Source organism: Nanorana parkeri, unplaced genomic scaffold (assembly GCF_000935625.1).
Source record: "Nanorana parkeri isolate BGI_ZX_2015 unplaced genomic scaffold, ASM93562v1 scaffold2080, whole genome shotgun sequence".
Lineage (NCBI taxonomy): Eukaryota > Metazoa > Chordata > Amphibia > Anura > Dicroglossidae > Nanorana > Nanorana parkeri.
In genome coordinates, this window is record NW_017308348.1 from 124,190 (window position 1) to 137,839 (window position 13,650).

At 40.4% G+C, this 13,650-nt stretch overlaps 1 protein-coding gene across 2 annotated transcripts; it reads right to left on the reverse strand.

The window, feature by feature from the left end:
- Positions 1–7,782: 7,782 nt before the first annotated feature.
- Positions 7,783–13,395, reverse strand: LOC108800611 (nuclear transcription factor Y subunit alpha). Of its 2 annotated transcripts, none has more exons than XM_018572593.1 (8): positions 13,240–13,395; positions 12,959–13,090; positions 12,763–12,868; positions 12,420–12,580; positions 12,162–12,335; positions 9,814–9,921; positions 8,287–8,322; positions 7,783–8,195 (listed from the first exon to the last, which is right to left on the reverse strand). In XM_018572593.1, exons 1-7 carry the CDS (start codon positions 13,363–13,365, stop codon positions 8,305–8,307), a joined length of 825 nt encoding a protein of 274 aa, XP_018428095.1. In that variant the 5' UTR covers positions 13,366–13,395; the 3' UTR covers positions 7,783–8,195; positions 8,287–8,304. The 2 variants fall into 2 exon arrangements, with proteins under 2 accessions (XP_018428095.1, XP_018428094.1); XM_018572592.1 differs by having other exon boundaries at positions 12,420–12,586.
- Between the last annotated feature and the right edge of the window lie 255 nt (positions 13,396–13,650).

Below are 13,650 nucleotides of genomic sequence, written 5' to 3' on the forward strand. Positions count from 1 at the left end.
TCACTCGAGCATTTGTGGGATCATAAAAGAAAAACTCCTCATGGTGTGGCAAGTATACACGTTTATTTAAAAAAACATAGAAAACTCACAGTTTAAAACAGCAAAAACCGGCCGGTCAAACACAGCACCAAATCCAGCGTCCGCCAAGCATGTACTTCCTGATCGTGGTATCACATGGAATAGGCCCGCCCTCAGACCTGCAACCCCCTGAGGACGTCGACTGTGACGAAACGCGTCGGGGCGGGCCTATTCCATGTGATACCACGACCAGGAAGTACATGCTTGCTTAATTTTGATGAATTATCACTGACTATTGTATAGGATTTGATAAAGTTGGCTGTTATATAGCTACACAGCGGATTTTATGAGGCACTTGTTTCTTTTTAATAATTAAGGATATTGCTATGTGAAGACACTAGGATCACCCAATATTGTTTGTATTTGTTTAAACACAATGTTTTCATATTTATATATCCCTGAAAAAGGGATTACACTTTACCCATTGTAGGGATTTTAGCACGTTAATAGATGTGTAACACATAAAACACCTACAGCGCTGCACACTCATTATTTCATTGTCGTTAAAAACTATAGCGCAGCAGCTTTAACACTTAACCCTTCCATAAGCGCAGATTTCACATTTTTCACTAATAATTTGTGCAATGCATGCTTTATCTATTTTTTTGCAGGAGTCACAGACATAATAAACCTTGGAATATCCTACGCTGGATTTTTTTTCTATGCATGCTTTTATGTCTTGTCTTCTTCAACCAATATAAGAGGTCATCAGGTACGTTTTGTAAGGTAGGCTGTATCTAAGATTGATGGATAGTCATACATTTATTTAAACTGCATTTGTTTTCCTCTAGAAAACATCTCTGATGTACGAAGGATCTACAACCAGCCACGCAGGTCCCAGATTTATAACCTAAGCAAAGTCTAAATCTTTGTCTTATCATATAATATTTTACAGTTGTTAAAATCATCTCCGTGTTCTTCCAATATTTAAAAGAGCAACAATCCAAATTCTTATGACAGGTGTAGAAAAATGTTGTTTTGTTTCTTTTTTATGCATTATGTGGTGTGTTTCAGCATTGTGTATGAAGTGAAATAAAATGAGACCTATGAAAAAGACCTGATTGAGATGAGTGAACTTAGAAGTCAAGATAAAACTTTTTTCAAATTTAGAGTAGAGGGGAGAAATGTTAAAACTGTTCCCAGGTTTTATTGCTTTTGGAGATATTTTTCCTCATTTTTGCTCGTAGGTGGCCCCAGTCATCAGTGCCGTATACTCCTTATAGCATCACAAAAGGGACCGAATTCCAAGAAGGTAATTCTGGAAATAGATTGCACCTGAAACCCCTATTGCAAGTGATACCTTGATACCATTCACAATTGCCGTGCATGTGAATGCGCAGCACATTTTGGCACAGTTGTCGCACGGCAGAATAAAGCAGACCATTCATTTCAATGTGCTGTCTTATGTGTGACAAATGCAGCAAAAAAACTCATGCAACAGTTTCAGCTGTAAGCTTTGCATGTTTTCTGACCACGTTTCGCATGTTTGTCACATATTAACTATGCGCTAAACCATGCCATTTTCTATGTGTTCATATGCTCGGCAAGTGTTCATGCAACTTGCACCTTAGGGTAAGCTTTAAAGCGGTGAACCAATACCACAAACAGGAAATTAAATCTGTGAGCATTCAGTATACCAGTGGTTATTAAAGCTTATTCAGTGGCATTATTACCTCATGCACATGGGGTGCATGATTTTGTGCAAGATTCTGCGTACATTCTTGTTCATGCATCATACACATGTAATGTTTGTGCTGATGCCTATGTGTTTACAGTGTAGAGTGCAAATATACCCTATTGGCCTTATTGGTTGTTAGGACACAGATGGCTCTAACCCCCTGGCATCCTTGGTTGCTAGGATGCAGGCGACAGGAGCTAACTGCAACCAAAAACACTAGGCAGCCGGAGCCACCTGTGTCCTAGCAATGAAGGATGCATAGTGGCAGGTTGCTAGGAAGCAGACAGCTCCAAACGAGTAGATTTGCACGTAAAATACAGTTCATACATAGGATCATGGATGCACATTTTTCTATTTTGCTTTTACGCAGCTGAACGCAGTTACAGATTATGGAACTTTGCACAGCTGTGTGCATGGCCCCAAAGAATACTGCACTGCTGCCTTCAGATCTGTAGACATTACTTGTCTGAATGCAGAGTATTATATTGTAAACCTGTGTTCATGAACCCCCTATGTGACCATTATATGCAATTTGTATAATATAAATAGGTTACAAAACAACAATTCAACGCTAAAAAATATCTGTGGCATAGAAATCCACCTGTTTCTTCATACACTGACCTGACAGTATTTGGGATTACTTTCTTTCAAAGTGCAGAAAGACTTCCCTAAGCGTGTAAAACTCCCGCACCAAGTGTATGTGAAGGAGGAAAGTTGCCATTGTTACAGACTGCTTGCCCTCTTCTTAGAACCAGTACTGCAGTTAGAACTAACGGCAGCCAAAATATAAAGTAAGAAGGAGTTAGAACTTCTGTAAGGTTTTAATTGCTGTGATTTTCACTGGAGATATTCTCATACTTTTTGAGGACTCCATGTGCCAGAGATTTTGTGTGAGTTTAAGCAGGTGCTGTACTTGTACTTGTCAAAATGCCCCGAAGCCTAGCGCCGAAGCTTGTGCTATGTTTTTTTTTTTTTCTTCTTTTTTTTTAAAGATAATTTTTATTGATTTTTGCAAGTGTCAGAGACACAACACTGATAACATGGATCCCTTAACGTAACCAAAACTCAAGCACCAAGTGCAAGAACAGTGCCCAGAAGCCTGGGGGTGTAGCCACTTCTATCAGGACCCGACCCAAACATTTCCTGGTCCCAAGTGGTAATGACATAACGTGGCGACGGTTCCCCTAATGCAGGGGGGATGTCTCATCGCTTCCACGGACAAGAGCGCCGGCCCAGGGAGTAGTAGCAATGCAGCCTGACTAGTCCACGTCCAAAGCAATAATATGACATCTCTGAATGCACTCCAACAGCCAATGTATAGAACAGGAAGGCGGTCAGGCGCCTCACTCAGGTGTGAGAAATCATACTTGTTATTTAAACTAGAGTAGAACCCCAGTTGTTTTTGACAAAGACATTGATGGATATCCGTTGCGTTTATATTAAAGGCACCTGGGGAAAGGGGGAATGGGGAGGGTAGTGGTAAGGGACAATGGTACGGGTATAAGATAGCACCAGAAATCTTCTCTCTCAGAGAGGGAAGTAGAGGCAGTGCGCCTCAGGTCCTTGAGGAGCCTAGGATAGATCTATGTGGAGGAAAGTATATCTGAAGAGAAATTACTTTATATGCTGCTAAATGAAAGCTGTGGGACAGTTTTCTTGCCATTTCCAACATGACAAATTCAGGTAGTTCTAATGTGAGACACTTTTTACATTCTGGTACTATGGCTGTAAAAAATTCATTAAGAAATACCACCATATTGGTGCTAAGAAAAGTGACGGTAAAGAGACCTCTTCCATGGTGGGGTAAATGATGCTGCAGTCAAAATTCTGCAACAGTTGCAGGAATCTGTTGCCAGTTTTGCCATTTGTTGCACAGATGGGAGCCAGATTTCTGTGTCTACAACACTCTGAATTCCAGCAACTGATTCCTTCTTACACAGGTCGGGCTATACAGTATGTGTAAAAAAGACTTGTATTGATCTTACAGGTAGTGGGAAATATAACGGACCCCATGTTGGCATTGACGTCTGGTATTTACTTCTACCCAACTTTTAGTTTAGTACGAGTTATTTATGTGGTATTTAAATATGTAATTGTAGCATATAATGTAATAGTTCTCACAAAGTAGACCATTTGCTAACTTACTTTGGATTAACTTTACCTCAAATTCTGTGAATAGGAAATGTAGAGTAAGGATAGCCTGGTATCACACTTTGTTAGGTAGGGTTGGGACAACTGTTGGAATTTTTAATATGATTGACATACAGAATTTAGGGTTGATTTACTTAAAGCAAATAGGTTGTTCGATTTGCAAGGATATTTGCACTTTGCAGGGGAAGTTTTCCTTAGATTGCTGTAAGTGGAGAACACGTCCACAGAGAAAATGGAGAAATGTTTTATATTATAAAGCGCTGCTCAAACTGTTGGCGCTATATAAATCACTCGTAAATAATAATGGGTTTGAAGATTACATATCAAACTTGCCAAGGATAATGTACAAATACTTATATTGTACTAATTCAGCTACTGAAATATTTTGGGATGAAAGATATTAAATATCCGTAGATCATTTATGTCACACAGCAATTTCATAGGACATATCAAAGATATAATTTACCTCTTGCTCACACTGAGATTACAAAAATGTAAGAAAATGAGACCTGACTATAAACAAAAAAATAGGATTAAAATGTTTCTTGGTGAGATAAAGTGTCAAGGTTCTTAACTTGAACAGGGCTTATGTACAGTGTCTAACACACAATTTTGTAGTTATTTGTATTATTGCTCATTGTTTAGTATTGTATGTGGTTTTTATTGTAAAATCAACATTTTTTATCAGAGACTGCTATTATTTGGTTATCAAATTGCGGTTACAGAAATGTTGTTTTCGATATGCATTGAGGGGCAAATGGTTAGGCATTATTAGTAATTATTACCACTTGTAGTTCCCCTGAGCTTGGTTGTAACTCAAAAGACACCATCTTGTAATTTGTAATCTCCATTATGTCCTTAAACTTGTATCTCTGAAGGGCACAGCTTGTGTAATCAGAATCTGTACATGCATTGCCTTTTGTAGCCATCTACATGTGTCTATATTAGATTATGGGGAAGAGTTTTCAGCCAACTGATGGGAGAATCATTCTTTTCATAGTTTCTATACTATAAAGAGGAGACCATGGGGGGAGTTTACCATTAGATTTAGTTCTCGACTACCATAAAAATGGTCTCTGGAAGTGTTTGGACAGCACATAAATTCATGTTTTTGTAAAAATGTATTCCTATCAAAATGAATGAGTCAGAGAGCCCTTTCCATCTACAGTCTCTCACATGTCATTCCACCGTGCTAAAAAAAAAAGCTAGCTTGCCGACTTCACCCTGGGTGGAGCCAATTTCTCAAGAGTCTTCAACTTTGATTTAGACTAACAAAAATGGCTTATTGGTGAGAAGCATTGGGAAACAAAGCCACCAGGCAAGACGATTTGACTTGGTGTCTTACCTGAATTTCCTTGCTTAGAGAGAACGGGGACTTATTCTAGCTGGAGAGTGCCTTAGCAAGAAGAGGCAGACCCACTGCTAGATTTATTAGCTGACACGAGGGAGGGAGACACATATCAATGCACACCTGTCTTCTACCCAGATACATCAGGTGTGGGGAGTGCTGGCAGTGTACCGTGACCAGTTCACCAGGAAGGACGCACTTAGCTCTCCACCAGGTGGACACTGGGGTGCATCTTCCAGTCAACAGTCGGCCTATCGAGTCTCAATAGGAGGTGCAGGCAGACATAAAAAAGGAAATGGAGGAAATGCTGCAGCTGAGGGTCATTTAAAAGTCCCAGTGCCTGGGAATCGCCTGTAGTCCTGGTGCCCAAGAAGGATCAGAGGACCAGGCTCTGAGTGGACTACAGAAAGCTGAATGTCATCACCACTGCAGATGCCTACCCCATTACCCAGGATTGAGGAGTTGTTGCATAAGCTGGCAGCTGCCACTATCTAGCAATCATGAACCTGAGCCCGGGGTATTTGTAAATTCCTCACACACCTGAGGCTCCGGGAAAAATGATCTTTCATCATCCCATTCGGATTATTTGAGTTTACAGTAATGCCGTTTGGGATGAAAGATGCCCCAGCCACATTCCAGAGGGTTATGAATGACCTACTGAAAGGGCTGGAGGCCTTTGCAGTAACCTACCTGGATGACATTGCGGTGTTCAGTCCCACATGGGAAGAACAACTGGTGCACCTGTCACATGTCCTGGACAAATTGAAGTTGGCCAATCTGACAAACTCAGTAAAAGTCAGATAGGCATGACCCATGCCCAGTACTTGGGACACCGGGTAGGAGGAGGAATTCTGAAGCCCGAGACTGGGAAGGTGGATGTCATCAAGGCCTGGCCTACCCCACAAAGAAACAAGTTATGGCATTTTTGGGCACAGCTGGTTACTATATGTAGTTTGTCTCTCTTTCCAAAGAAAACATTTTCTGTATATTTTCTGCAGTTTCTTTTATTAAAGGACGATCTTAAAAATCGTTAAGCTTATCTCTACGCTCTAAATAAGAACTTTAAGTATCCTTGCCTCTGTGAAGAGCGCTACTGTATAGTGAGACCGGTTATATTCCGATTTGAGAGGACAGTGGTATCATAGGCTTTAAGTGTTTTGAATTGTCACAGCACTTGCTAGGAAAGGTCCATGTTTTTCTTTAAAAACACATGGTGGCAGCGAAAGTGGTGTGTAAAGGGTTAAATGTGGAGTTAACCAACCCTAGTGAGGATCGCTCTCAGCCTGCTGGCTGGAGATGTTGCCCTGCAAGCTGGGAAAAAACTGTGCAGGTTGAGGCTGAGAGTGGTATCGCCATGCCCTTGTGATGGCTTGCTCGGTTCAGAACTGAGTATAGTCCCATATGTCTGAGGTTCAGCGGGTTCGGGCCGGGCATATACGTCACACTGGGTGTAATGTTGTGTATAACAGACTGCCCAAAACAAGGTGACAAGACCCAGGGGTTGCATGCACTTGTGAATAGATGCACACCTGCGAGAAGGTTCAATAATAGAAATACCCTGGCTAGACTGGTATCCAAAATCAGGCACAGAAATTTCAAGCAAAGTAATGGTGTTAGAAACGACCTCTTGAGGTTTAGATGAACTCTTATGGGGTCCACATTTCAATTGCCAAGCCTCCAATTTGGAGCACAAGTCTGCTTGAGTGAGCAGATCAACCAGACAACCTATAATGGATATCTCAGCAAGGCTAGCATTGGCACCAGTAGCTTGAACACCCAAGGGGCTGTTGTCAGTCTGAAGGGCAGAGCTACAAACTGGTAATGCCCCTTAGTGAAATGTGACTGCGCTAATCACCTGTTTGTACAAAGAAGGAATTCTGCAAAATCATCCATACAGTAAAATAAAATGGTTATCTGAGAGTTTACTACTCCATGATCTCTCATTTTCTTTTATTATGAAGTACAAAGCAGGTTATGACCATTTTATACATACCCTTAAACACACACGATCATATCAAAAACTTCAAATTAAAATCAACCAATTGTTTTATTAGCTGGGCAAGGTACACAGTACTTACAAATACAGCTAATTGAAAAAAATCTGAAATACTGTATCATATAATAAAAACAAAATATGTACAAATAGTTTCTTAAGTAACAAATTCACAAGTTTATGCCTGTTCTAACTCTTTAGACATAAACAAAGTCAGAAATATAACCTTCTCGCATGCAAATAGCAATGCCTGTGAGTATATTAAAAATGCTGTTATTGTAGATTCATTGTACTTGTTCAGTGAAGAGTTATTTTGAACAGAAAAAGGTAATGGCAATATATGCAAAAATGAAGCTTTAGAAATATATAAAACAAGACCTAGAATCAATATAAATTGGATAAATTATGCAATATATGAAAAGTCTCTCCACCATTCTCTTCAAACAAAATAAGGATTTGAAAGAACAGTAAACCAAAAAATGGATAGCTACAATGTATAATCCCAACCTCAGATGTTCTTGGGGAAAAAAAACTAATCAGAGCCAGCACTCCACCTCATTGTAAAGCCACATTGGGTCCTTTCAATACTGACCAAACATTTTGAACAGAAAAGGTTTCTTTTTAGTTAATTTTATCATGTTCCTTAAAAAATATTTTTTTCATTTTTATGTTCCAGAAGGACTGCAAAACCTTTCTCTTCTGTCCTACTTGTATATACATCTGGATACAAAGGAGAGAGGACATAATTTATCAAGTAATTGAATGACAAGGATTTTCTTAGTGATAGGTGCGCTTTAAGGATCACTCCATTTTCTTAATGCAGGGTCGAGGCAAGTAAAAAATCTGAAGAAGCCTTGAAGTTTTAAGGAGGCATCATTTTTGGAGTTTAGGACACTGCCAGAATGGTTGCATCATCTGTGTAAACATCTCTTCCCTGAGATGAATCCTGCTGGGATAAGACAATAAGACCATGTGCTTGTTCACACACAGAGACAGACACACAGAGACAGACACACAGAGACAGACACACACCTCATAATTTTAACAGCTCTTGCGCTAATGAAATTCCACTTCCTGGAACAAGAAAAGAAACCATTAAATGATATTGGGATTTTTCCTTGAACTTTCATACTTAAAATTAACAGATACATCAATAAATGATAGGAGACGTCTAAAATAAAAATAGGGGACCCCTATTTGGAAAGGAATAGAACCATTAGTCTTATGCATTTTTTCCCTCCCAGTGCTATGGTGAAAAATAACAGAATACTTAAGTTACATTCACACTTGCCACTTGCGTTTTTGTGCTCTATATCGGTCAGGTTAGATGCTGTGTTTATGCTTCTAGATAAATGAAATGCGTTTACACGCATATGTGTTTATATGCATCCAGTACGAAATCCTAGCATCAAATAGTGTTTACATATAATTATTTATACACACACTGGGCAATTGCTCCAGATTCTGTCTACTCCACTTGTGGAGTGGGCCCCATCCTGCCCAGATTATCGCAAGGTTCAATTAGCCGTAATTAAAGAAAAGCACCTGGACGAACTGCGGTAATCGACGGCGCGTATTTTCGACTGCGCATGAAAAGTGTAGATCATACGATTTTTGACGTACGGAAACGCCGCTAACCTTGTGAAAATCGCACGATCGATTAAAGTTTTCAAACCTGCTTGAAAGTAAAAAAGTCGTATGATTGTACAGTATTTGCAGTTGTACACTGCCCATGAACCTTGCGATTATCGGACGAAAACGCGATCGCATACAATTATAGTACGATAATTGTAAGGTGTATGGGCACCTTTTAGATGCTCTTTTTATAGCCAATCATGTTACTAACCGGTTGCCAATTAACCTAATTAGTTGCAAAACGTTCTTCCAGCTTTTCCTTCTTAAGGTGCCCATACACCTTATAATTATCTGCAGATTTTCTGTGGTCAGATGGAAAAAGTGCAACAGATTGGCCCAGGGGGGGATTACTCCATCCACACAGTTAAGTGTAGATGGAGGAATCTGTTGCACCTTTTCCATCTGACCACAGAAAATCTGCAGATAATTGTAAGGTGTATGGCCAGCTTTAGTACCACATACTTTGCCAGCTTTTTGTTGCCCTGTCCCAACTTTTTTGAGACGAGTTTCTGCCAAATTCAAAATTACCTTTTCTTTTTTTCTTAAAATGGTCTGTTTTCTCAGTTTAAACATTTGATATGTTTTCTATTGTGAATAAAATATGGGTTTAGGAGATTTGCATTCTGTTTTGTTTTGTTTTTTGTAGATTTTACAAAGCGTCCCAACTTTTTGGAATTGGGGTTGTACCTAATACCTTCTTACCCTTCATGCATTATTACTTACAGAGAGCCCTACTTATACAGATTACCTAGTGCAAAGCTTAACTGTCAACGAATGAGAAAACCATACACAGATGTCACTCTTTGGGTCATTATAACCTTTCTCAATAGCATCAGTTAGAACAGACTGAATAAAAATAGGAAGAAAATCCAGCCAAAGAGAATATTCAGCAAAACACAGAGAAAACAGCATAATCTTAATTTAACGTACCTGTACATTTAAGAGATGTTCTTCTTTTTCTTTAGGGGAGAAAAAACGTCCTCCATCTCCTCTCTTTCTAGCCATGGCATGGCGGTGCCGAGACTCATGCAAGTATTTCTGAAATATTACAAAAGAGAAAACAAAAGGAAATCCAAACATTAGATTTACAACAGATACTTAATGTCAGCACTCTGCATTCTCGTTACTCCCTTCTACTCTAAGAACGCAGTATCCGCAAGAAATGCGGGGGCAGCTACTGCTATGTCACCAAGAAAAAAAAACCCACTACAATTACTTGATTAAAAACAAGTAACTCCTAATCTGCTATTTTTCCTGGAAACTAGCATTTCCGGGAGAGCTCAGTAGTAGCAGACAACGATTTGATTACTGATACTTTACCATCAGAGAGGATGTATTATCCCGCTGCCATTGTTATGACAGAGATTTTATCAGCATTGGCAAGAGGCACTGCAAGATACATTTATCAGAGTTTTCTTCTGTTTAAGTATTGCAACTGTGCATTATTAGATCCTGTTTTGCTCTCCACCAAGGCACCTACTGTATAGCAAGCCAGAATATAAGAACTAGACAGGAATGAGCACAGGGTCTCCTTCAATTTTCCTGCTCTGCTACATTATACCCATCTGTAACAGAATGACCCCAAACATGAATTTTATTTGCATCACTGACAACCCTAAAAAAAAAAAAATCCCTCAAGTATGTAGCTGCATACATCTGAACGCAAACAGGAGTACATTGTGATTATTGCTCCATATCTCTTCCAAATCAATGCTAATAGAAGCCCGCTCAGACCCATCATGACTCAGGAGGAGGCAGGTAAAGCAAGCAAACCATCCTGAAACTGCAATAACAAATGATGTCACTTGTAGTTCCACGTGTGCTCTGTGTGTACATACACACATGCATTAGTCACCAGCTCTTTTTTTACACTGTACAATAAAAAATAGCTTCTGAAACCCAGCAAATTAGCATTTACACAGAACTGGTAATACTTTAATGGTTCATATATAAAACTTCTAATTTCTTGGAATAACTGATAACTTTTCACCTATGTTAAATACAGTAACAGGGGATCTGCCTTTGTCAGATCTCATAGATGTGTGCAACACAAAGGGGGTTATTCACTAAAGAGCCGAAGGATATAGCCATAGCTTCGGCTAATCCTTAGGCTCACGCACGGGTTATTCACAATAGCCCGTACAGCAGCTGAAGAGCTCAACCGAGCCGAACACATATGCTTCGCCCATCTGTTCATACAATGACAGGCTACTGTCCTCAGGTCATTTGACGACAGTAGCCGGTCATTGTATGACAACAAATGGGTAGAGCCAGCCGACTCCATCCGTATGTTTTCATTTGGCTGGGACATGCAAAAGCGATTTGAGAGCTGCTGGCCAACTTTCAATAGATAGGCGGAGCCAGTGGTGATGTCACTGCTAGCTTAGCCCTATCTGTTTACATTCAGCCGGCATCTGTCAAATTGTTGCTGCGGGAGTTCTTTGCGTGTGGGCGGCCATCAAATTTTCAAAATAAATTTCGACGAGTCGGTGTGGACATCGCTGGATGACGTGATTGACCCTGGATTACTTCGTTGGAGAATTTGTTTTTTAATTGTTTTTTTTTTTTTATTAATTCAAGAAATAGTCACAAAAATTTAGTTTTTTTTTTCCAATTAAAGGATTTTTAGTGTGGTGTGTTTATTTATATTTTTCTTTAATCCTTTAGTGAATGAGTAGGGGTACTCATTCACAGGGGGGGCGTGTGTAGCATCTGGATGCCCCCTTTATGGAATGCCTCCGATGCAAATAAGCCACCCTGCCAGTAGACCTCCACAACCACCGGAGCCAGGTTGTGGAGAAGAGGCCCTTGTCCCCATCGGCATGGCCACAAGGTGCTTTTCCTGGGGGGACCCTGGTATGGCTTAGGAGGGGGCCCAATGCTTTTTTTGTTCCTCCTTTAAATTTTTTTTTGTATCTGTTCACCAACTCACGAGGTAGCGAACAGAATAACCAAGCCGAGTGCCGCTCGATTGCATTTAGCTATTCACTCACTGCTGTTCGGCCCCTATGAGAATAGGGGCGAACAGCAGTGAATGAACTGCCGGATGTTCAGCTCAGCCAATCCACATGTTGGATCGGCTGTGTCGAACATGCTGAGCATGTTTAGCTGAACAGAAGGAAGCCGAAATCAGCCATACCCGGCTGAAGTGAGTAGCCGAATGGCTCACTTTGCTTCGGCTCAGTTATTCATTTAGCTGCTTTTGGAAGCCGTGTGAAAAACTCCAAAAGCATTTATCTCGATTTATCTTGTGATACATCTCAAAGCCAGATACTCACTCTCCTCTCTTTGGGGATTTTGCCCTCTGCCTCCAATTTGGCTCTTGCCTGCCTTCTCTTTAATATTCGGTGATACTGTTTGGCATTTACATACAAAGGTTCCTCCTCTAGCATTTCAGCTCCAGGAAGTGGTATTCTTTGCAGTGCTGGAACAGAGCCTGCACCAGGTACCATCTAAATAAAGGGTGGATAAATTATGTAAGATGAGAAGAACCGCCAATTACAAAATTACACTATACACAATTACTTTATACTTACCATTACCATACCCCCGGAGTTCATAACATTTCCTGTCATAGGCAGAGTGACAGTAACTGTCCCTTGACCACTATTGGTTGTATTGGTGTTCCCTCCAGCTTGAACAATCTGAGCACCTGCCAGGCTAGCAGCTGGTATGGTTATCATTCCACTAACAGGCACTGTAACTTAATAGAAAAAAAAAAGCAAACAAGGAAAAGAGAAGGCAAGTTATTTCCATAAACTATGAACACAGCAATTATCACATTAAGACAAACTGAGACAAAGCTGGTAGCAAACTACAGAAATTGGTAAGGCTGAACTTGTCAATGAACTACAAAATCCAGGCAGAGTGCAAACCTACCTTGCTGTAGAATTGTTCCATCAGCATTTACTGGTTGGTAAACAATAGTTTGTCCTTCAGCTGTCTGTGCCACCTGCTGACCCTGAACAGCAATCTGTTGCTGGTTCTAACAATTGGGGAAAGAAAAAAATGGAGTACTGTAAACAGATATTGAAAATAAAAGGCAAAGGTTTCCACAAATGTCTGCACTCCATACCTGACTTTGGCCGGCGGTAACTGCCGTCTGTGGTTGCTGAATAATTATTTGTTGGGTTTGCCCCTGCTGTGTTTGAACCTGCAATGCTTGCCCTCCCTGGATCTGGATCTGCCCTGGCTGCACCAGCTGAATCTGTAACATGAGACAAATGGACACAATGCCAACATTGTATTTGTTTAAGTATATTCAATCTGTTGAACAGAAACCTCCACCCCCCCAAAAAAAACAAAAACAATAACCATCCATGCCAGACATACAAATTTAGAAGCTGGAACACCAACCTGCTGAAGGCCTTGGGATCCAGACACTGGAACTTGCATAAGAGTTTGACCTTGTCCACTCATAGCCTGTACCATAATCGGCTGTCCTGTGGATGTAATTAGTTGTCCTCCACTAACCTGAACCATAAGTGGCTGGCCTTGTACCTAAACAGGGGAAACAAAAAGTCATACAATGGTACATGCGTGGTTTGGCATGCTAAGAAACTATAAACAATGGGTTAAAGGGGGTTTTCCAGCTGCAATTAAAACCAAATTCCTGTGGGCTCATTCCCAATAGCCTGCACACTACTTTATTGAAATGTCACAAAACGACACTTTATCCAACCCTATGCACCGACGTGCATTGTGCTGCATAGCAATGCAAACCTGCTGCATTATTATGCAGCGTACCGAAACTCAGTGTTATAGTGT